The sequence below is a fragment of the Astatotilapia calliptera genome, chromosome 18 (genome assembly GCF_964374335.1).
Source record: "Astatotilapia calliptera chromosome 18, fAstCal68.1, whole genome shotgun sequence".
NCBI lineage: Eukaryota > Metazoa > Chordata > Actinopteri > Cichliformes > Cichlidae > Astatotilapia > Astatotilapia calliptera.
Window position 1 is genome coordinate 9,292,075 of NC_137439.1, and position 25,910 is coordinate 9,317,984.

General features: G+C 38.7%; 1 protein-coding gene across 1 annotated transcript; it reads left to right on the forward strand.

Annotated features, from left to right (window-relative positions):
* The first annotated feature begins 480 nt into the window (after positions 1 to 480).
* pip4p1a (phosphatidylinositol-4,5-bisphosphate 4-phosphatase 1a) lies at positions 481 to 25,566 on the forward strand. The gene is made up of 7 exons (XM_026149887.2): positions 481 to 782; positions 1,665 to 1,858; positions 10,366 to 10,472; positions 12,873 to 12,978; positions 19,874 to 19,926; positions 21,900 to 21,990; positions 25,321 to 25,566. The coding sequence occupies exons 1-7, from the start codon at positions 665 to 667 to the stop codon at positions 25,462 to 25,464; spliced, it is 813 nt and encodes a 270-aa protein (XP_026005672.1). The 5' UTR covers positions 481 to 664; the 3' UTR covers positions 25,465 to 25,566.
* The last annotated feature ends 344 nt before the right edge of the window (positions 25,567 to 25,910 follow it).

The following is a 25,910-nucleotide window of genomic DNA, read 5'->3' on the forward strand; positions in this document are numbered from 1 at the left end:
GGTGTACACATCTTAATTTGGTACATTTTAAAAAAATACTTTTATATTAACACAAAACTTAATGGAGATGCTGCATTTACTGAATTACATACTAACTCTTATCATCTTTATACTTGTTCTCGTTTTGGAAACAATCAATCATACTACTACTACCAGCGCCACCACTACTATTTCTAATATTACTGCAAGTAATATTACTGCTAATAACAACTTATATAGAAAGACACATAGACAGTTTTCATCATGCAGGCTTAAACTTTAACTATTAATTGTTCATTCATTCTCCTCATTTCAAGTCAAGTGTCTGAAGGACTGTTTAATTTTTACCATGATCAAAGAAAAGTATCTAAGTAGAGTATTTTAGTAATTTTCCATTGATGACTGGAGAGAAAAACTAGCTACCTGCGTTTGTTATACTGGTGCATCGAATACTGGGGGTAAATAATTCACAAATAATTCCAATGTAACTTTCCTACATTCGCAACTCGTAGCACCCCCCGGTGAGCAGTGCCACACCCCCGGGCATCGTTACCGCAGCAGCGGTCGTAGTGGTGGTGGTGTGATCATGTGACGCCTGCATTTCCGACACAACAATACAACACCGTATCGGTCTGCAATCTCTCTCCGCTTTCTCCCCCCCTAATCCCCACGCCTCGCTCTCGGTATGGCGGACGGCGAGAGGTCCCCGTTATTATCAGATCTGGGCGATGGTGCTCTCGGCAGCGGTAACGGCGGGTTGTCCCCCGGTGCGGGACCGTACGGTGTGCCCAACAAACCACCGAGTGAGTATCCATGGTGCTCTCTCCTCCACCCTCAGTTAGCTTAGCTTTTATTAGCCTCTTCTTCTAGCTCAGCCATCACAACAAGAAGGGGTCACCCTAGTGTGATTGTGTTTGGTCAGTATGTGGTGTAAAGCTACAAAGCATTTACTGTTTGAATAAAACCGATAGTTTTAAAATAATGGAAGAAAGCACAGGAGGGAATCAACGCTGTGCTCACTGGCTAACCTAGCTTGACAGCTAGCGCTGCTTAGCACCGGCAAACCATCCGCAAAGCCTCAGTCATGCAGCTCGGTAACGTTATTATCAAATTATATTTCATTTACGGGTTTAACACAAATTAGTGCATATAATTTGGCAGTTTAAGAGAGCCGATTTTCTTCACAAGCTAGATAACTGTTTCTCTAAGCTAGCTAGCATACGAGAAACACCTGATTTGATTGGCATGTGAGAAAGCCATTATGGAGGCTGCCGATGGATTCTGCAAAGGAGAGCGACGACCAATGATCGTTCACCTAGAAAGGGACAAATGTGCCTGAATAGATCAACTGAGAAACATGGGCTGCATGCTGCATATGACTTCTAGATGGAACTGAGCCATTTACTCACACACTGTGAGTAAATGGCTTTCACAAATACCTTTCACAAATACCTTTCACAAATACCCAGCCTCATTTGTTAAAGCTCAGCCCGCTCAGCATTCCAGGAGTGTTTTTCTTCTAAAGCTCCTTTCTGCTGAACTCCAGACCAAATCTTATTATCTTGTTTATCATAACAGGGTATTTGTCATGGGAATTGAGGCTTTTTCCAGCTCACTGCACAACTCTTATGACTGTGTCCCTTCACTAGTCCTTACTACTGTTGTATTTTTCCCCTTGCCTTCAGGTTTCCCTCCATTCCCCAGCCCCACGCAGCCATCGGTGCTCCTAGGGGAGGACCCTCCGCCCTATTCCCCTCTCACCTCACCAGAGAGTGGCAGTGCCCCTGTTATCAGCTGCAGGGTGTGTCAGAGCCTCATCTCTGTGGAGGGCAAGATTCACCAGCACGTGGTGAAGTGTGGGGTTTGCAATGAAGCTACGGTAGGTTGGTTTCCAGAGGAATCTGTAGACCCAGGTGTAAAGCCCGTTGGCTACTTCAGGTTACATTATGTCAGCTCAAAGGAATAGAAGATACAATTTGTTGATCTGAATGATGGCTGCAGAAACAAAGATATTTGTTTTACATTTTGCGACCATAGACCTTTGTCCAGATGGAAAAAGGTGAACCCCAGTATGAATCAAACAATTTCAACATGAATTAAGTTGGCTTTCCCCCCCCCATTTTTGGTTCTGAAAATGAGGGATTGTATTTTGTTTTGTTTGTTTTATGTTTTTTTTTTTTTTTTTTTTTTTTTTAGCACAAATTACAACTATTCCTGTACTAGCCCAGCATCTAGCTGTTTGTAATTGAATTGTTACTATAAACTGTTTTAACACATAAAAAAGATTTAGGACAACAGAAGAACATAGAAAAGAACACGTCTTATTTAGTATAACGTGAGGTTCATTTTGTAAAATTAGAAAAACGTTTTGAGTATTATGAGTAGAGCGTAAATACCTTGTGACTTACAAGGAGCTACTGTGTGTGCAGTATCTTTAGGTACTGAGCACCTTCACACCAGAGCCTCCAGTATGTTAATGCGCAAACCAATGTGTGATGTAGGGAAGGTATGAGCAAAATTTTTGTTTTGTGGTATTTTTAAGATTATAGAGGTTCAATAGTACATCTCCGTATTATTAGAAGTTGTAGTTGTAGTATTATTAATATATTGGTGTAACTGAGCCTTTATATAGGCTTACAGTGGCCCATTCTCCTCCAGGAGTATATAAAGTATAAAACACTTAAAAAGAAAGAAAACATAATTAAAATGAAACCACACGACCAAAACGGTAAATAATCCGCTCTTAAGCTCTGTTAACAAACGTTAAATGTACAACACAGGGATATAATGCCAGTCTTCAGCAGGGTGTCTGTTCTGCTTTTCAGTTCATTTGTTATAACACAGTTGTGACAGTTCCGACCTTCACTAGTCAAACATTCCTATATCCATATCTTGTGAGATGTAAACGGTTAGCATTTAAGCCCACGTGACACCCAAAAGACTCATGCACCACTACTGCAAGGCCAAAGAGAGTTTCAGAGGGGCATGAGAGCAGTAATCCCGCTTTATTTTTTCAGCTGTTTCTAAACAAAATCAGCACATGGGTCTTTAGCATTAATGTTTCTACAGAAGAGCTGTGAAGGAATCTCCATTTAGAGTTATTATTTATGTCTCCAGGAATAACCCCTGCTAGTCTTTAGTAACATGAGATCCTAGAATCACATGACTATAGATATGTCTGGAGGCTGTTTGAGCCGTACCCTGAGTGAAAATCCAGCACAGAAACAATCAGGTTCAGAAATCAAGGCAAAATTCATATTTTAACTTTTTAAACTGAAATACTGTAAACACAGTCCTTCATCCTCCATCAGTCTTGAATATATTAACAGAGCTCCTCCCAGCTGTTAATAGACTGTTATGCTACCTGGCTGGCTAACATTACCCAGAATGCTGTTCAGCTGTATAAGTTTGTAAACTGTTAGTGTTATAAATAGTTTATGTTTCTGTCAGAAGTATGTTTATATACATTTAATATAGGTAACCTATCAATATGTTCCATGCATTTAATGTACAGACTAACACACACATGTGTATATATGTGTATGTATGTATATATGTGTATGTATATATATAGATAGATAGATAGATAGATAGGGCAAGACAAAATGTAAATAATGTTGCGGTCTTTAAAATAAAGCGATATACTGCCCAGCTACAATTACAAAACATGTGTTGTGACCACATTGCCAAATTTGGTGTTGTCACCCTTTATGTTAATATAAGGTGGATGTAATCGTCCCCTTTTTTGCTCAGAGCCATCAAAAAATTTAAAAGCATTTTTTTTTCCAGAATCAACATCCTCATTACTCTGGATAATCCCCAGAGTTTGCTGTGAGGTCACTAATGGTTCCTATAATCCTTGTGAAAATACTGTAATGAAACACTTTTCAGCCTACTGTGCATAGCAATCACACACCATTAAACATTTATAAATTACATCATACTTTTTTTTTTGTTTGTTTGTTTCCCAATCGCCACGCGTCAAGTTAGATTTGCAGGAAATCAGCTGAGTAGTCTCAGGGTTTGAAAACACAGTTGCTTTTCCAGGGCTCATCTGGTGCAAACTAGTTTGTCCTAAACTTAATTTGATTGTTTTGGGCAGGAGAGTGCAATCTCATTTGAACTCATTTCTCTCCTCGCTTCCTCTCTTCAAGTGTTAGGGTCCCATTATACCTGCTGTCCGGTGTCTGGCGAACGGCAACATATGACATTGCCTTTTTAATGATAAAATGGCAATGTCAGATTCACAAAAAACCCCCAAACACTGGAATTTCTGCTCTTGTACCAGCACTGATGTGGAGGTGTTGTCTGAGTGGCAACACCTGTTGTTCAGGTGAATAATGCAACAGGTACCTGTACTATAATGATGAGCATAAATGGATGTGACTGTTATTAAGCCACTGGTGGCATGCAAGGTGACCAATGTAGTGGGTATAGTGGTTCCTTTGGTGCCTCTCAGAGAAAGATGTCCGATACGAGGAGGGGAGGAAGGGGCAAGTCAGGCAAAAAGCATTTAAACAACGTGTGACATCCTCACTTTCAAAATGTTATTTTAGAGGGAATTCAGCTAAGTATCACATGACTCAGCTGAAATCCGCTATGCATATTTTTATGTTTTTTGTTTCAAATGTGTCATCTCAGCTGTCAAATAAGTCATTGCACCATGACAAGAATGTAAATGTTTCACTTATCTTTGTTTTATTTTTCACATACAACATTGGTGAATAACAGAAATACCAGAAAGTAACCCCTGCTATTCAAGTTGTGTGTCACAGCTGTTTAATATATTGCAAGTTAAATATACTTTGGCATGCGATATAGCTCTACATCTTCAGTTATAGCTACCTATGTCAAGCCTCCTCTTCTTTCTTCTATGTCCTGCAGTTGCATGTTAGGGATTGAGTCATCCGGGATGACACAGTGAGATTGATTTCTAGGTCAAAGGCTAAATGACTGTGGAGATGAAGGGGCAAAAATAAAAGAAATAAGAAAAATCAAATCATGATGAGACTTGCTTGCAGATTTGTACAGTTTCACATTAGCAATCCAGTAGGTGTTTATAGGATATATGTCTCTAATACTCATAAATTTAGCAAATTATTAGAAATAATTTATTGATTAGCACTTAGTTCCAGTAGAGCAGGGCCGCATCCATTTAAAAAATAAATAAATAAATAAAATTGACATTGAATTGAGTTCCACTTATTCATGTGGCCCTCCACAGCAGGCCCAGTGTCTCATAGAGCCCATTGGGATAATAATTGCCTAGACGGCCGATCAGTCTATTGCTATCAGTGTATATGTTATCCTGTATGACAAACTTTTAAACTGAATGTAAGGGGCAAAAAAAGAGGTTTGGAGTTGATCATAAGTGGTTTCATTACAGTTTGTTTAGCAGAGCGCATTGCAACACCACTGTTTATAATACATATTACCAATACTGTTGCTAAAAATAAAAACGGACAGATTATAGAGGGATTAATGATAAATAAAACGTTCACAGCTCTCTCTCTAGTTATGTACAATAACTTTTAAAAGTTTTAACTGTTATTTCAGCTGCTGTTCCCTCTGCTAATCATAACTGAACTTCAGTAGGACTGCATAGACTGGGATATCATTTTTTTAAACCACAATGTTTTTGTAATGTAGAAGAAGAAACATAGGAAAAGCTTTTTACTAGCTTCATCCTCTTCAAGTAATTTTTCCACTCTTTACTTTTGCATTTCCCTTTATTTGTGGTCCATTGCATCATATTCTCTTGACATAAAATTTTCCCTGTTGAGCATAGCATAAGTAACAAAAGCTGCCCTTGACCCATGAGGACCGCTTTGGATGAAAGGCAGGCTTTAGAGTAAATGTCTGCTCTTCATTGTTGACTTTAGTAAATAAGAAAAACTCAAAAATGTTGGACGTAGTCCCAGTATATGGAATGGTGGGACAACAATTAAAAATGCTGGAAGACACCTGGTCACCTTCTTTTGCTCACAGCAGATTTTAGTGGTGTCTTAATGACAAGTTGGAAACTGGCTTGGGAATTGCATTGCTGGAGTGTTGATTAACAGCAACCTCATCACTTAACCTTCTACATGTGTATGCGTGTGTATTATGGAGATGCACAACTAGTCGTTTAACAGTTGCCGCCCTAGCTAGTCATCAGCAGATATTTAGTTGGTTAAAATAATTATTCTTATTTTAATCGTGCACAATAGCAGTTACCTGTTGGTTTTAAAATCTTATGATACCCTCCCCCACAAGCCCACACAGATTGCCTTTTCACTCTCTTATTTAATGCATGCATGTGGCGCCTTTAATATTAACCAAACTCTGCTAGCTAATCTGATATTGTGTGTTGTGTGCTGTTATATAGCGACACCTGTCAATTAAACAGCATGATTATTGAACAATCTGACTACAAATGGCTATTAAATACACACACTTGGCTGTAAGATTCTAGGTGATTACTTTTTACAAAAATAAACAATTGGTAAATTAGTTGCCGGGAACATCTCTAAAATGTATAAACACGAAGAGTATGGCTGATGAATCTCAATCATTTTTACTTCCAGCAATCATCAGAGGCCTCAAATGACCCATAATAGTTGAGCTCTAGTTTCCAGCCTTGTTTGGAGTGAATGCTGATGGGAAAATAGAGGTGAGGTACACAATCAAACATTGTGAAAGGCTCAGCAAACAATACTAATAGCTCTAAACGAAGCTTGACATTGTTTAGAAGCCGGTCTAATTATTCTAATGTTGTAATTACACAGGTATCGCAAATAATTTGGCAATAATATAGTGAAGTTCTTCATTTGCTACCACCAGCTAAAGATTGGTCAGGTGTGCAGTAAACAGATGCTCAGCTGCAACTTTAATTACCAAGTTTAACTCGCGGGTTTGACCGTGGAAGAAGATCCCAATGATTGGGTCAATTTGACAGTCGTGCTGATGGTAACACCCTGTGTAATTTGTACAGTTATCGCTGCCAGATTCACAGGTTGATGGGGCTACACAAGTGTGCTTCACTAGTCATGCTAATCTGTGTGCGCATGGAAGAAGAAATATGAAGTGTGTCCAGATGTACCAATGGGCATAATGAGGAATTTACAGATGGAGGCGACATATGCAGATATGCAGAAATATGTCAGAGGTGTGAGGATATCCTGTTTTCCACCACCTCATGAAACATGCAAAACATTTACACTGATGTCGATCTGAGAGTGCAAACGTGCTTTATTACATACATCAGGGGTTGGCTCAAATCCAAAAGATATGCAGAGGATGATGTCAGACAGCGGTTATTTGTTTTAAGTAAATATGTGTAATTTGCGGGATGTTTATTATCCTTAATTAGACTCATGAATTAGTAAGATTTTGATGTGCTCATTCCTGTTTTAATTTGACAGCAGGCGTGGGATGGCAATCAGGAACAGTAATTGCAAGCAGTATTAATTGTTATTTTACAGCCTCAGATTTGCATTTAAAAAAATGTTTATTATCGCAGTTAATGGTTATAATCATGATGCAGTCTCTTGGGAGCAGCGATATAGCTCATAGAGCGGAAGAAATGATTATATATGGAGTTGTCACATGCAGCGTTGGATGAGTTGTTGTCTCACCGAAGACAATATTTAGACTGTGGTCAAGGTTAATTTCCTGTAACTGCTCATTATTTTGCTTAACTGATAGATTATCTTATGGGCTGAATGATAGAAACCTCTGCGACTGTAATATTACACAGTTAAACTGGAACACGAACTTCACCCTTTTTTAATCTCTTATACCGAAACGGATCATTGTAACAGTGAGAATTTAATTACGTTTTTTTTTTTTGTAGGAAATAAATATTAAGACTGAAATATCATTTTACCACGGCAACTTTAAAATTGTACAAAATTGGCTAATCCACTGTGTAATGATCACTCCTAATATTAGTTTTCACTTGAGTGGAGAAAAGAACTTCATTCCTCCGGGCATTGTAAGCGGAATTGATAATGGATCTGGAAACGAACAAGGCACACTCTGATCTGGTTAGCCGGGGTTTAATGACGCTGTGGCGAGAACGCAGCACGATGGACACGCGGGATGTTATTTCATTCTGGGTGATGTTGTGTAATATTGTGGTGTTTCCAACATCACTTGGGCAGGTTGCCTATGCATATTAATCGCTGAATAAATATATTTGGCAACTCATTTTAGAATTTTTCTGTTTTTATTTGTTTATTTATTTTTTTTATTCCTCCCAAGTGACGAGTTGACAGCCCTCTTGCTCTTATTTTGAAACTTACCATCTTGGGCTTCAGTACTAGGAGGCTGAGCAGGCTGCTGCCCATCTGTTAAGCAGTGACCCTGTTTTATTTTTATTTTTTCCAAGTGTGTGCTATGAAATTGATGAAACATTGCTGTTTGAGCAGACATGAAGGCCACTGTGAGAGGACCATGGCAGATCCGACGATGACATTTCCACAAACATGCTTTTCAGCATCTTTATTCACACTTATCACTCAGTTGCTGTTACAACACAGCTGCAGCTTTATAGCTGCCAGCCTAACATACAAAACAACAACGACAGTGGACCCAGCACACTTTTAACCTGGCAGATGCCCTGCAGGTGCGTCCACCTCCCCTGCAGGTGCGTCCACCTCCCCTGCAGCGGCACCGCCGACCACGCCCCGCCACAGCCACCAAAAATCATTTCATGCATACTGTTTTATTTTTATTTTTTAATTTGCTGTGTACGCAGCAGCACATGGGGTCATGGTGTGCTGCGCTCCGATATTTGACGACTTCAAAAAATAATCGGTCCCTAATCTCACTGCGCCACATGCGCTTTATTATTATTAGCATCCTTTCCTCACAGCTTTGGTTTACGGGGTAGTGTTGGTCATCTACCAACTGGAACAGGTCGATCGATCTCTGAGTCCTCCACTCTGCATGTTGAAGTGTCCTTGGGCATGCTGAACTTCGAATGATCCCTAGTACAGCCATTGGAGTGTGTGTGGGTATGTTTGTGTGTGAGATTGATAGAAAGCATTCTATGAATATGTGCGTGTGTGATTGGGTGACTAGTTAGCTTTAAGTGCTAAATGGAGTAGAAAGGCATTATATCAGTTCATTTTTGTTCTTCTAGGTACTTTAGCACCACCATCTGGCAATAGAAGTGCATTACATCATACCATTGGGCTGGTAAAAACGAAACAAAAAAATTAGTTGCAACCCACCTCCCTGCTTACAAGTAATAACTTGACTGGAAAAGCTGTTGATTTTGCTTTTGTTATTATCAGAATATCCATAGACTGTTTAAAGTATGGAAATGATGTGGCGTCTAGGAACATGAAGTGAATGTAAATGGGAAATATGTTATGCCTGCCTTCTTTTACCAGACCACCAGGGGGCAACGCTTCAGGTTGCTAAAAGAAGTTGTGATTTGGCGCGATATTAATAAAACTGAATCGAAATTGAGTAATATCGTTTATATAGCTTGTGCTTTTGGCCCTTACACAACAAATAAACACTGCCCACTTTCATTGTTGGCCAGTGGTTGTCATCCAAGCTCAAAGCCTGATGATGCTAATGGTCAGCCAATATATCAGTGCATCCTTAACACTGTTAACTGATTTCAGCACGGACTTCAGCACTTCTTGATTCATTGAGAAATATTCTATAGGTTGTACAAGACTGTAGAGATGGATGAACAACAACAACACCCAAAAAAGATTGTGGTTATTTGACACGATTACATGCTTGGGGGGTAAAAATATAGACTTTTTAAACCTTAAAAATTAAAAAATAATAATAATTATTTTTTTCTTACTGAATAGCTTTAAATAAATAAGCTTGAGCGTAACTAGACCTGCCACAGTCTGGCAGAGAGTGAATTTAAACATTTATGGAGGGGCACAAGCAAAAGCAAACTCCATTATTGCAAAACTTTATCTTGTTTTAGTTGTCAGCAGAAGCTGAAATTGTAATTGAAATTCAAATGTGATTATTACACCACCTGTATAGTGGTTTTACTATGACAGTCACCGCCATCTATGTCCACTTACAACCAGGTACAAAGCGATAGACCCTGAATTGTTTTTATATGTGGACAAGGCTTTAAACATCAGTCCAAAATCTCCCATAGATGTTCATTTGGTTAGTTGTCTGTTGACTGCACTCTTTATTAGTCTTTTAAACAGTTTCCCATAATAAATCACAACTATCTTCCTTAACCTGCAGCTTCTGTACACTCACGCCAATATCTTCTGGCATACTCCTCTCCCTCGTGTAGTATTGGTTAATTCTCGTCCATCATGAATAATTGGCTTGTTATCTATTCCTATTCGAATGTGTTGTTCTGCGGTCTTATCTCTCCCTCCTGTGTGTTTCTGTCTCCCTCTGCAGCCCATTAAGAATGCCCCAGCAGGAAAGAAGTACGTGCGATGCCCCTGCAACTGTCTGCTCATCTGCAAAGTCACTTCCCAGAGGATTGCCTGTCCCCGACCATATTGGTGAGAAGTTATTTGTGTATGTCTGTGAATGTGTGTGTGTGTGTGTGCACGCCACTGTGAGACTGCAATAACACTGCATCTCTCTGCGAGAGAGAAGTGAAGCAGAGGAAACAAGGTGCAATGGGAGCAGCAGTCCCTCAATTAAGGCTATGCTCCCAGCACAGTTTACATGCAGTGCTCAGCCAGCCGGATGAGGAAATAACAGCCTAATTAGAACAACTGCATCGTGAGTTTCACTTCTGCATGTCATTAGAATTATGAGAGGTGTGTCTGTGTGGATGATACAGTGGATGCATTATGTGTATTTTTTTTTCTTAAATGTGTATTTGGAGATGTGGGGGTTATGTTGAGATTTAATTGTTATTCTGAACCTCGCAGCAAAGAAAAAAAAATCACAATATTCATTCAGCATCTATCTGCTTTTAATTATGCACCGAATTCCTGCGGAGCAGCTACCAACCAAATGAACACTTAGCAAATTCCTTCATATTATAATCTCAGAGGGCATAATGAGCACAGCAGCCTCTTCAGAACAAAGAAGGGCAAAGTTAACTGGAAAAGTTAGTTTTATGAAAATGTAACTTTTGGGATATGTCTTTTATATTTTTTTCTTTTTAAAGGTTGCTGAAAGTTCAGATCCAGTTGGTTCTCTCTTGACAGGAAATTACCTAAACACATAAAGAGGGGACTTTTTTCATAGTATGGGACTGTTATAGTAAGAAGCAGATGGCTGATGTCAGTCACTGGAGATGCACAGCTTTTGCATGTCGTCTCAACATTATGTTGCAGCTGCCATGTGTAATTTGTAACAGAAAAGATTTCTGTTTATGCCCAAGGCATAAAATGTGCAAGAGCAACATTTTTAGATGTTTTTTTTTTCTTTTTTAATTTTTAGATTTATGCTGCTATGTAAACAAGCATCAACTGACTGTTACAAAATGTGTTGTCATAAAGATGTGAAACTCAGAGTTAATGTGTCGTTGTAAATGCAGATCATGAAGTGAGGCTCAGGGATAAAAAGGCTTGCATTATCTGGCGTGGCAGCTGAAGACAAATATTTCTGACATCAGTAATTCTATAGCCATTAATTTCATTTGAGATTGTTGTATACATTTTAAACAACGAGTAAATATCCTACCTGACCTCATCAGAATGAGAATATGTTGCATATTTAACAATGGCATACAAAATGTAAATGTATTGGCAGGAGAAACAACACAATTTGACATTAATATTTTGCGATTGTTATTTCCACCATATTCTGTTTGGCTCCCTGTTAAATCCAGAATCTAAAATTCTTCTCCTCACATACACAGTCTTAAATATTCAGTCCCCATCTTATCCTAAAGACCTCATTGTTGAATATTATTCTAATGGAGCACTTCGCTCTCAGACTGCAGGCTTACTTGTGGCTCTTATAGTTTTCAAAAGTAGAATGTGAGGCAGAGCCTTCGGTTATCATTCCCCTCTACTATGGAAACAACTCCCAGTTTTCTGTTTGGGAGACAGAGACTTTCTCTACTGTTAAGATTAGGCTTAAAACTTTCCTTTCTGATAAAGCTTATAGTTAGGACTGGACCCTGAATCCTCCCTTAGTTAGGCTGCTGGGGGTCTTCCTATGATAGATTGAGCGGATCTTCTTCATTCATCTCTTTTCACAGTAGTGTGTTTATATCACTGCTATATGTAATCATGAACAATTATTAAACTCTGGCCCTCTCTGCTGTAGTTTGCCATTTGTCCTGCCTTTCTTGGCACTTTTTCTCTCACTACCCAACCGGATGCAGTGGATTGCTGCCCCTCCTTGAGTCTTGGAAGTTTCATCCTATTAAAAGAGAGTTTTTCCTTCCCGCTGTTGCCAAGTGCTCCCTTGTAGGAGTTGTTCGATTGTTGGAGTTTCTAATATTATATTATTAAGGTTGTGAATAATAAATAAACAAAACTGAATTGTACTGAATGAACTGTTCATATGTCATAGTTTATTGTATTACAGTTTAGCAAAAGACATCCATTAACCTCAAGTAGTAATAAAATATGTTGTGTATGCACATTCCTCTTTGGCCACTTTTCCTGCAGTAAATTACTTTTAAGAGTTTACCTCCAGTATTACTATTTTGCATTCAAACCAGACATGCTGACTAAACCAGACACATCTCAGCCCCGCGGCCTGATCAGTGATTCTGAGCTACTGTAGCCATGTGAGAAAGCTGATTGTAGGAAAGCAGTGTGTGTAGTAATGAGAGGAGTGAATGCTGATGAATTTCATGAGGCTGCAGTCAGCCCTTGAGACGACTGCTCCCAGCATCAGCTTGCATTATTAGCTAGCACTTGCACTGAATAATATCTCGAGTCGCTTCTGGTGCGAATGCTGACGTTGTGTGTCTGTCTGTCTCCTTCCAGTAAGAGGATAATAAATCTGGGCCCGGTTCACCCTGGTCCGGCCAGTCCTGATCCCCAGCCAGCTGGAGCCCGCGTCTCCTGTGGACACTGCAGCAACACCTTCCTGGTACCAGCTCTTTGCTTTTTTAAAAAAACATCTATTTAATTAGAATAAATGAGAAGCTTTAGGGGAAATAACCACAGGATTTCAAATCATAAAAAGCTCTGCCTTCAAGGTTTTGGGGAATTTGCTCATTTAGATTAAAGCAGTGGTTCTCAAACTGTGAGGGAAGTAAAGCAGAATCGAATTAATATATGGGTAGGGTTTAAAAGTCAACTTGAATAATTTTTCTTTTTTTTTATTTAAAAATCTCTGGGATGTGGGAATAAACCTCCTTAAATGGTGTATGCCAGAAAATGTTTGAGAATTACTGATTTAAATGATGGTGGGTTCAAACGTGTCTGTCAGGTATAATGCCGAATCAGCTGTGGCTTATTTAAGTTGACTTAAGGTTCAAGGTAACGATGCCCATCTCCCAGTATCTTCAAGACCTGAATTAAGCTTAGACCTTTATTTTAATTCAATGGAGAGCTTGAATAAATAGACAAGGTTAATCTATGTCACAGGTCCAACCTTAGAAGAGGTTTAACCACCTGTAAAACCACAGTGTGCCTTCATACATAGATGTATATGAAAGCACATCTATGTATGAAGGCACACTTATATTAGAAACATTAAAGGAACACAGCCTTCTTTTACTGGCGCCTAAGCTCAGTAGAGGTTCACCTTCAGCTGTGCAGTGGTAGATTTCTGTAGTTACAGGTTTTTATTTAGGTTTTCTATATGAAAGACGACATGAATTATCCTGAATTTTGTTCGAGTCTCTAGTATACGTGCCAGAGAAAGATGTATTGGCACTCCTTAGTGTCCAGTAAGATGTCCAGTAATATATAGTTGTATTACCACAAACTAACAGCCTGAAGTTGGTGCCAAGATGACTCCTTTTTGAGAAGGGCTTGATCTTTTCTTCTTTAACTAAACCTCACTAATTTCTTAAAATGTTATACTACTATTTCAATAAGTAGTTTGGATTAGGATTGAAAGGGAAATCTAATCCTTTGTGCAAAGAAATATAAAACCAGTACATGCGAGATCAGTCTGAGCTCAGCTGTGAAAATTATAGAGTCAGTGAATCGAACTGGCCATGCTCTCCAAGGTGTCCTCGCGTGACACACTTAAGCAGGATTTATGGTCTGTCTGAACTCTGTGTCACTTGGTCAGATACTGTCATACCCCCACCACACACATGCTTTCCTCTTATCTCTAAACAGCAGTGTATTCCTCTTTCTACTTTTCCTTTTTTCATTATTTTTATTTGTGGCACATTTAATACGTACAACTCAATACAGCCCTGTCAGTGTCTCCCTGAAGCTGACACCCTTATCACTGTTTTTAAAAAGATATCACGCCTTTCCCTTCGCTGTGATGGCCAGCCTTTGACTTCATCTTCCTGTGTAGCCATTTGGAACAACAATACATCTTACGAAGCAGTTCAGAGAGACCATAACCTGGCAGTTTGGTGAGGTAATGGTTCAAGTCCCAAAAACTAATCAATAGATTTTTGTTGGGTTTTCTGTTCATCTGCTGTGTGCATACAGTGCTGTGGGTTTTAAGATGTGTAATTCCTAAAATCAAATTATTAGGGTGTCATTAATATTTGCTGTAGTTAAAAGAAACATGTTTTGCTTTTCTTAATTCCAGGCTTATATTACAGTGGCGGCTGATCATAGTTTTAAATAATGATGTCAGGGTTTGTACAAGTCAACAGATCAGTCTTCAGACTCATCTGAATATTCAGTTTCAGACCGTTTTTTTCTGCTGTTGGCTCTGCTATCCTGAGCTCTTCGCTCCACCTTCAACCTTCTGTTTGCAAGGAAAAGGGAGAGGAACAGCTTGTTTCAGACATTGTTAGAGAAACAAAAGATTATTTTGTACTATTAGTCATGCATATTTAATCTGGAGAGTTCACTAATATATAACTATGGAACTAGAAATAAGCACACCAGATCCCCTTTAAAAATATTAAAAATCTATTGATTATAAATATTAACCTCTGAAGCAGCGTGTAGGAGTTGAAACATCAGTACAATTTGTGTGGTTAATATTCCATATTAAATCAGCTGAATCTTAAAAAAAGTTTCCCCTCAGATTCAGCTGTTTGAGTTTGTTTTTTGTTTTTTTTGTACAATAACTTTAGCATATCTAACAAAATCATGCAAAATTTTACTTAATACTGGGAGTATTTTTACAGTTACAGGAGCTCAAGGTTCAGAGGGGAGTGCTGAAATTTAAATTTAAGGCTGAAAAATATATTTAATCTCTACTAAAAACTGCAATCAAATCAATTTTACTCCCACTCCAAGTCTGACAAAAAGATTTTTTTTTTATTACCAACTCTGAGCATCAATATTATGAGATACACATTTTAGTTGGTAGAGTAAATTGGGCCTGTAACTCAGAATATTCATTCATTCATAGTATCAATGTAATATTTCTGCATGGTGTTATTAACTGTGCTAAAGTCATAACCTCTATTTACTGTATTTTTCTTAAAAATACTGTAGATGACCAATGAAAGTCCTGTCACTAAGGAAGGTCCAGAGCCATTAAAACACATTTTTGCAGAAGGGATGTGTTACTATGCAGAACAGCTGAATAAAACACTGTCTTTCGGGTGACGCTTTTATCGTCTGCAGCCAAAGCTACAAACCTGTAACAGTTTGAGTAGCCCTGCAAGGTTTTTGTTGTGAAATGTACTGTAGTGAGTGAATTATTGAACATCCAAAAAGCACTACGCCAAGTATATGTTGAATTATTGGTACAGATCAATAACCCTATCAGCTCTCTGCTGATATATTATGGTCATTTTCTGCTAAAGAGAGGAAGGGAAATTCTTCTTGCTGCTCTTTTAACAATCAGTGGGACAGGTAGGATGGTTTAGATATATGGTGGATGAGAGGAGGTGGGTATACTGGGAGAAGAATAGAATACACCGCCGTTCTCGATTTCTCTGACTATACCCACCTCCGAGGTGAGATGGATGGTGCTGGGCGTTTAGCATTCAGCTGGACCTTTCCTACATGCTTAAAGACAGGGCGGCTGAACAAAAAGTTCAGATCTGTGCCCTGGGTGGCGTTCCAGTTAATCTTTTGTTGCAGATCCTGGTGATAATGTTCTCAGTGTTTCTTTCAAGACAAGAATAATGTACAGCATGCACACAGTGAATTCTGCCCTGCAGGGTTTACAAATGTATCACGGCCCAACGTTGGGAAGAAAGTAACTGTCTGTGTCGTGAGAGAGAACAATTTTTCTTATTTTGCTTTTGTGTAGCAAGCAGCACCTGCTGCCAAGAATTTGGATATTTGGATTGAATATCAGTAGGTGTATTTAGAAAAAAGAAAAAAAAAGGCCTTCAAGACTACTTCATAACTTGTACCTGACATAAAAAGCAAAATATTACCTTATATCAAAATAATCTATTGCACACATGGGCAACAAAGGGCTCAATAGCCACATTTAGCCTGTGAACCATATGAGTCTGGCCCTAGACATTAAAGGGAAACTACTAAAGGGAAAAAAATTAACAGGAAGTATTTGGTTAATGGGTGTTGAAGTGAATTACTTGGGAGCAAACAAATTTCATATGAATCCATGTTCTATTCACAATAGAACATGTTTAAACTGAGGAAATGTACCATTTCAAGAACATAATAAGGTCATTTTGAATTTGATGACAGCAACACGTGTCAAACTGTTGTGACAGGTCCATCCATATTTTCTGCTGAGTAGGATTCCCTCGTTTTCTAACGCCTGTAAATACATATACATGTCTTTCCAGATGTGTAAGAACTGATGCATCCCCATGTCATCAGAAATGCTGGCTTTAGGAAACAGTGCTGATAAAAAGGCACATGGTTCCTCTGCTCTTTAGTCCAGGATCTCACATCCATGTTTTTCATAAACACTTAAAAACTTTGATTCGTGTGACCACACAACAGTTTTCCACTTTGCCTCAGTTCATTTTAAATGAGCGTTGGTCCAGAGAAGCTGGTGGTGTTTCTGGATCATGTTCTCATACAGCTTCTTTGCATGATGGAGCTTTAACCTGCATTAGTGGATGGCACAGTGAACTGTCTTCACAGACGATGATTCCTTGAGGTGTTCCCGAGCCCATGCAGGGATTTTCGTGACAGAGTCATGCCCGAGGGCCAGAAGATCATAGACGTTCAGTATTAATTTTCAGCCTTGTCTCTTGCACACAGAGATTTCTGATGAAACTCTGATGGTTTTATGCACTTCAGGTGATGAGATATTCAAAGTCTTCACAATTTGACATTGACTGAAATTTTTCCACAAGTTTTAGAGGTATTTTTTTCCCATAGATTACTGAACCTCTAACCACCTTGGCTTTTGAGAAACTGCCCCTCTAATGCTCCTTTTATACCTATTCATGTTACTGACTTGTTGCCAATTAACCTGATTAGTAACAAAATGTTTCTCCAGCTGTTTCCTTGTAGTACCACTTACTTTTCCAGGCTTTTGTTGCCCCTGTTGTGCCAAAAAGTGATTGTCTGCCAAAAAGTGATTTCCGGTATTTGCCAAAAAGCGATTGCTCATATTTAAAGTGCTATAAGTAACTTGTTGGGCTATAATATGTTAAACATATGTCAAATGCATCCCTTATGGATGACACAAAGTCATCTTGAGCCACAAACAACATTCGTGTAACAAGATACAAGCCGCAATCAGTTTTTGGCAGCGACTTTTATATAACCTTTATTTATGCAGTAAAAAAAAAATCTCATTAACATTAAAAATGTATTTTGTAAGAGTAAGTTGCCCAACAGGACAGCAGAAATGGCAGCAAATATTACAATAGTTCTGTAAAAATATTTTAAGTGGGGATAAAGGACCGGATAATGTAAGTACAAGTTGTAAAGATACTTAAAAAACAGATAATTTTTTAATTCTTTATGTAACCCCTTTGTATCCCCTGTTCACCGAAGTCTATTTACGAACATACGTAAAGATATCACGCATAAAAAAAATACACAGAAACACTGGAAATCAGTTTTTGGCAGACAATCACTTTTTGGCACAACACCCCAACCCAACTTTTCTGAGACAAGTTGCTACCCTTGAGTTTAGAAAGAGCAAAAACCTTTGTGAAATAATATAATTTCTCAGCTTAAACGTTTAATATGTTCTGTAGAATATTGGGATTGTGCAGTATCTTAAGTGGCAGATCATACGCTAGGGGGAGCAGCCTAAAGGAGGAGATGTTGTTTCATGTCTTTGTAATAGGAAATTCTTGGTTTTAGAAAAAAGGGCCTTTTTTTCTGCCTACCAAAATTCATCAAGTTTAACATAAATAGTGGTCCTTCTCGCACTTTATCATTGTACCTCCCTGTGGGGGGGAAGAAAAAGAAAGTTGTCTAGCCCTGATTTAACATGTTATTGGAATTAAAGCAATGATTTATGAACCAAGCCTAATTTTTATGTTCTCATTTATTACTTTATGTGACTGAAAGTTACATATTTCTCTGCAAGAAGGAAATTGCAGGACTTTAAAGACAATTAATCTGCATGTAGAGGAGCACGATTGTAGCAAAAATTATAATCCTGATTATTTTTTCATTATTTAACATGTTAACTTTCCTTTTGAAACATCACACGTTTGTTGAATTCAAGTGTCAAATTCCCACATTACATTGTCAGGTAAAGCTCATTTTTACTTTAAATGAGCTGGGTGCACTGTTACATCAGGAGCATTTTGTTTTGTCCAAGCACTATTGATAAATTAACATGACGTTACATTAACATATATCTGAGCTCTTCACACCCCAGCAGAGCCTTATGTGGCGTTTATGATTGATGTGACTTGAAGAGAGACGAGGAGTTCTTTGCTCCTTGCAGCTGATATCCATATGATTGAGAGACGTTAACGACAAATGTTCCTGTCAGAAGAAAGAAAGTCCTCTTCATTTACATTACATTTGCATGTTTTTTATGCTTTGTATAAAAACTTTTTTTTTTTTCTGTAGAAGGAGGGTTTCATTACTCAAGCTTAAAATTTTGGTAAAATGTCTAATGGTCAGACCTCTGTAAAGTCAATTAAAACTGACTTTGACTCACCTGTGTGTGCCAAAAGCCAATTTTGAGCCAGGAAAACTCAACATTTATTTAAAAAACAAAAAGAAAGTTACCCTGGGGCTGCTCAATTATAGCAGCGATCCTAATCAGGTTTATTTTGCTCAGTATTGAAGTCCTGATAAAACACAATGCCTTCTTTTAACTTTAAAGAAAAATTTTATTTCTGATTTTAATCAAAGTTGTTCTTCCTGTCATCCTGGATAAACTCACCTCAGACTGAGTTTGGAGAGACGCGCTAAAGAAAAGACAAAAAATGTCGGCCACAAAAAGAATGCAGAAACATCGTGTTTTCATCTGGATAATTTATGCTGATAGTCATTGGAAGACATCATTGTATTTGAATTTTGATTATTTGGAAGAGTGTTATTTTACTGCAGTGTTTCAGTTGCAGGCCCTTTACACTTTCTCACTCCCTTCAGTATCCTGTCCTGATGATAAAAATCTTCTGACCAGCCCAAATGGATGGGGGGGGAAAAAAACAAATCTATCTGCTGTTAGCACTTTATAAACAAACTGTATAGGACTTCTCTCCAACACCTGCTCACATTTGCTTATCAATCTGCTGCACAGCTATACTTATTTAATTTTTACCTGGTGCTACGTTTATTTTTATTTTTCTGAGTGAAGTCAAAGGCAAACTTTTGTGCCTGTTTCATTATAAACCTAACAGAAGCAGAATCACTAGTTTGTCTGTTAGAGGTCAAAAAGAGAATTAATGTGAGTGTAAGTGTGTCGCCACCATAACTGCTAAGTTGGCAAACGTTTTTAGCTGAAGCCGAAGCTCACATCTTTCTCTTTGTAATTTCAGTGGACAGAGTTCACAGATCGGACGCTGGCCAGGTGCCCACACTGCAGGAAAGTGTAAGTAGCTATAAGCAAATCATCCATTACACCACTCTCCTCTCACCGTACGCAGTTTTTGCTTTTACACCGTTTGGCATTAAGCTGTAAGGTTTTACTCAGACACAGTAACAAAAAGGTAATAAGCAGTGACTTCAGGGACACTTTAATTAAATCTCTTACTTCCCGTTTCCTCACAGACCTCAATTAGTGTTAAATGTCATGAGGCTTCTGATCTGTCACATTGTATGTCCATATATGTTTAGTACCTCAGGTTACAGATTACTGCATCACTGTCTGCATGAGCTTCTTAACATGGTGAGAAATGGATGCAGGATGCTAGTATCTATTGCAATTGCATGATAAATTTGAAATAATATAGGATGCGGTTAAATACATGTTATTGATTATACGTTTAAAAAAAAAAAGAAACTGAATAATCAGAACGGATATACAAAGCAAATAGCTGCCTTTTGTTCTGGTACTGAAGAGACGTGCCAGTATGTCAGCTGTCTTGCAGTGCACAGGTGTGCAGGTGCAGTTTTTGTGAACAGATTTAGTCACAAGACTGTAGTTTGTCAACACAAAAGCATCTACAGAACCTCCATTCAGTCTGGACAGGTGCGTTTCTGCAGGTTAAAAATGAAGAATGTAGAAATGCAAACTAAAATGAAGCTACCAAAAGTAGTTATTGTAATTGTTTTTATAATGTGACACAAAAGGAAATATTCTGGTGGAAAAAAACAAACCCAAAAAACCAGCACACACAGTTAATGATGGCTGAATTATATTTAGCTGCTCCAGTTTCGGGGTGATATTGTTCACGCTGCTTGCTGTCACGTTGTTGAACCTGACTGGAAAACCTGAATGTGACAAAGGTAGCAGCGTTGTCTCAAACCAAACATGGCAAATGATCCAAGGTTGTTGCTCTAGCAGCCACAGTTTGCATGCATTCATAACTTGTTGAGGCACTGTCCACACGCCCAATACTAAATCCTTTAATACTGAGGAAAATTTTAACACACATAAACAGCAAACACATGTAATTTTAATGCCAACCTACTGGCTGAAAATTATTCAGTGGCCCCTCCCAGTCTGCCGCTTGGGCACGATGGCAGCCATGGAGGGTGACAAGTGTTCTACATTTTGCATAATCTGGGTACTTGTAGTGTACTGCATGCAGTCTATTTGTGAGGGTGAACACACTAGTTGTACAAACCTGCCAACATTAGGTTTGAACATCTGCATGTTTTCACAAAAGTGCATTTTCTTAAGTAAATAAACTCAAAGGGAGGTCAGTGATGTGTGAGTTAAGTAATATTGAATATTACTGTAGTATCTCTGCACACTGGTCACGCAGCCAGCTGCACAGACAGCCTGGTGTTATTTGGCCAGCTCAGAGATGGAAAATTAATTTCACTGTCCTACCTTCCTAATTCAATATGGCAGGAAAGAGGCGTTGTTTGTGTTTCTAACATTTTGTTTATAAAAAGCTGGAATCGGTGAATATCTTTGTTACTTCATCGAGGTCTGAAACTCCCTGTTTCATGTGGCACATGTGGCTCTAACTACCATTTATTTGGTATGTTTAAAAGTCTTTTTTCCCCTGTTCCTTCACAGTAAGGAGGGCTTAAGTGCAATTGTATTCTAAGTAAAATTGTATGCACTCTGTGGGTTGTGTATGTAGAGTTTTACTGAGAGGCTGGACATTGTGGCAACTTGGGTAGTTTTAGATAAACACAAAACGGTACTGATGCAGATATTATTCCTAATAAGTTTAAGGGTCATGCAAATTACTGGAGTTCCTTGGGGAAAAACTGGAGATATTAAAATAAAGAGGACAGCAGTTATGAGTAAGGAAAAGACAGGAAGCACTTGATATAGTTAATGGCTGAACTTCTCACACTATGAGTCTGAACAGAAAAATACATAAACCTGCAGGGTTTTTTGCTGCATTTAAATAAGCAATATTAATTTCTATCTCTCCTCTACAGGTCTTCAATTGGTCAGAGGTATCCACGGAGGCGGAGCTTGTGGTGTTTTCTACTCTGCTTGCTATTCAGCATTTCAACCGCCGGATTGATGGTGAGCACACGCCGCCCAACGCCAGTCTGACACCCACATGAGTCAAGGAGCTGTTGTTCAGTATTAAAAAAGAGATTATGAATAGCTGTCTGCCGGGCATTTATCTTTTTAGAAAATGGTTCTCATGTCCTTCCTGTTTTGTTTTATGAAGCGAAAAGTCCACAATTATAGATAAAACAAAGGTAGCAGGGAGAAGCAACATGATTGCTATCTTTTCTTTTGTCGTCGCTTGTTTAACATGGAAGGTTGGCGCCTCGCGGCTGCTCTGCAGACACGGTGTGACAGGCCTCTATTTGTCATTGAGAAAAAGCACAAACACAACCTGCTTTAACTGTAAGCTGTGTCAGGCTGCGACGCTGCCTTCAACACCCACAGAATAACAAAACAGAACATTTGTGCTGAGTTCTGATCTCCTGCTTTGCCTCGTCGCTTCTTGTTCTCTCAGTTTGACGTGTGCAAAAATCCATCAGAGCTCACGGTGCTTTTTAGAATTTCTGTTGTTGCCTGCATTTAAGTGATTGTAAATAGATGCTGCAGTGGAATATTATCAGAATAATAAAGGAGATAACAGCTGTTTTAGAGAGTCTAGAGTAAATGAGGGATGTAAAAGTCTAACAGTGATGCACAGAAGGGCTAAATGGTCAGGACATTCTGCTTTCTGAACAGCAGAGGGCGTAAGATGAGCATCAAAAGAGGCTGAGCATAAGAGGGTTGCATGCCTGGCAGCTTTAAGAACCGTAATCCAAACATTAAATGTGCTGCATTGAAAGCATTGCGTAATGCTGGTGTTGTGGCAATAAATGTCACGACGTGGAATGAGGTTGTGTTTTATGAAAAGGTGTTTTTAATTATATGAGTGGTGCATGAGCAGCAAGTTTTGACAGTTTAATCTTTAGGGGTGTTTTGCGTCAATAACCTTTTAACAGCAAGAACCAGAGACAAGTAACCGATCAAGCTGACTTTCCAGGCTGAATTTTAATTATGAGTTTTAAACAGAATAGTTAAAGGGAAAAAAGAAGTTAAGATTCAACTCGGTGACGGCTTTGACATCCTGGATTTTGTCTTGAGAGTTGCCTGTTAAACTGTAAAAACCCCCTTGAGAACGACATGAATGATTAAACGTTCACACATCGTTTATAGAAGAAGAAAGATGAAGCTTGAAAGCATATTGATGTCTTTTGGCCTGCTTGAACAGTTAAGATTACCTCATGATTTCTATTTTTATCGAGCTTTTTTGGATTTCTGCTTCTGGCCCTGAACATTTGGAAGCATAATAGTGTATTATAGATGGTAATATTAAGTTTAGATATTCTTGACAACAGAAACGCCTCTAAATCCTTTTTCTTTTCCTGCTTCTTTTAATACCCATGTGAATTTTGCTTGAGTGTTTTGACTTTGAAAAGGGAATTTATATTTCCGTACTCCCAGAAAATCCCTGTGGGTTTTCTCAAAGTCACTTTTGCCATCTTCATTAAATAATTTTCTTCTGAGCAGCTGCACACTTAATACTTGATGGCAAAGCTGTTTTCTCTCTTATCTCTCAGTCACTCCTACGTATTGAATATTAGCTTCTGCTTGAAAAATTGTGGGAAAAAAACCTGTCACTGCATTAGTGTGGTGCTGGTGAATTAATCACTAAGTGTGGATATGGGGCTAAATGTTAACTGGTCTTTGTTTTTCTGTCCTTGAGAGGAGAAATTGTGTTGCTGCCAAGTCAGTTTAAAAGCTGAAAATCTGATCGTTTTAGTTTGGGCTGCCTTGAAATTTCATTTAAATGTATGATATTTTTCTTAGTTTATAAATCCAGCGCAGTTCTTTTCTTTACACATCTGTAAAGTCACCCTCTTCTCTTCATCTTCCCTTGTTGAATGGCGGTTTCCCTTGCAAGACAGACTACACAGTCTAACCTAATCTAAAGCCCAGTCTATACTACTTTGCTGAGTACTCGCTGCAGTGGGCGACCTGCTTGTTTACATTTGTCCTTGTCCACTGGTGTGTCTGCATCACTCTGCCATCACGAGTAAAACTAAAGCTGTCTATCTTGGTCTTACAGACAGTAAATCTTGAGCAGCTGCTTTTATGGAAACGCAGGGTAGCGAGGAAGCTTGAGAACAGACTGTGATGTGTGCACACATTTTCAGAGCTATGGAAACAAGAAAAGTGGCACACGTCTACACTGACAGACTACTATCTATTCCATTATCATAATTATCAGTTACAGGCCCATTATATTTTATTTGAAAGCAGCTTCCTTGTGCTAATGAATATAGTATGAAAAAGACCTGTTACACCGGACTGTGATGCAGTTTAATGTAGTATCATAATTCAGGCATAACTCGAGAGACTTTTAAAACGTAGGTATTTTTGTTTTGCTTTTTGTTTGATTTATACTCAGAGTTCAAGAAAATCCACTTTTAAAGACATTTCTTAAGGTTAAAATAAATGTTACTGATTTAAAGGAGTAATCTTGTAAAGTCTCAGTAATCCAGTCCAATTTATTGCATTTCGGTGTAGTTTCGTTTTTATACCATGGATTCAAAATAACAGTCCTACCAAAGTGCTTTATATTGGAAGATAAAAATACTACAATATTAGTAAGTAAAAAAACAACAACCCAAGAGCCAATAATAATAATAATTGCTGATGATTAAACACAGTAGTGGTGTATAAACACAGAGCAGTTTCCAGGTTTGTTTTGTTGTTGTTGTTTTTCATCAACCTATTGGCAGATTTATGTAAGGATTATTGGACATGATAATCTCTGCAAAGTCGTGGCGGAGATTACTTCAAACTTGTGCAGATTACAGCAACAAAACTGATCTGAGGATAAATGCAGGAAACCTATTCAAACGTACCTGCAGACTAGGCTCCTTCGTTCCCTTACATTTAGGTTGATCGGCGTTTTCTGGCCATCCAAAATTCCGTCTGGGTCGCACGTAATCCCAGAACTGGAGTTACAGTCAGTAACTTCAGTTTTTTTAGCAGGACTTTTTTGTTGTGGAGCCACACTTGTTCCCACATGGACACATTTTAACAGTGCATTATAAATATCTTTTGTGTTTAATCACCAATAATAATAGGAGTGACTGTTCCACATGTTTTTGTTTTTATTTTAGGATTTATATAAAATTGGCTTCTTCTCATCCTTTTGTTTTTCTGCATGGCCGTCATACCTGCATTTTCCACCTAAAAAACTAAATAAATAAACAAGCTTCTCCAGCCTTATAAAAAATGCCTGGCTCTGCCACTGCTTACATGTCCCTCTTGAAAGGGCTTTGTGGGGAGCAGATGGATGCCTGAATGCTCCCTCTGCTTGTTGTTTCTCTGCAGGCTGGAACGTGGGTGAAGGCTCAGACCTACAAGGGAATCTACGCCTCGTGGGCCGTGCTGCTGCTCCTGGTTCTCGTCACCCTGGCTCGGGCCTTCTACTGGGCCTGCATGAGGGTCAGCCAGCCCCTGCAGAACTTCACATAAAGCCCCACCACCACCAACACCTCTCCATCATCTGCCGTATCTCTCTTTCCAAACCGCCTGGCCGGAGGAAAGTTGGCTTTAATGAAGAAAAACGAAACAAAACACGATATTTATTTAAATCCCTACTACAGAAAGAAACAGTTCTCCTCCTCCTGTCCCTTTCCCTTTTAGTCCAACGTGTTTCCAAAACTGGATGGTGGCGGCTGCGACTGCTATATATATCTATCGGTAATTATGATGACGCGTATAGCCTAATGTACTGTTTATCTGTTCTAATCTCGTGGCCAGTGTGGGGCTCATTTTAACTTTTTTTTTTAACACAGTTTTTTTTGCTCTTTACCCCTGCGCTGTTTTTCGTCTGCAGCGCACCTGCTGCACTTGCGACTTCTAAGACGAGGGCTTAAAGTTAAGTCTTAGATGTGATTATCGGGCCGCCTTTAGTTTTT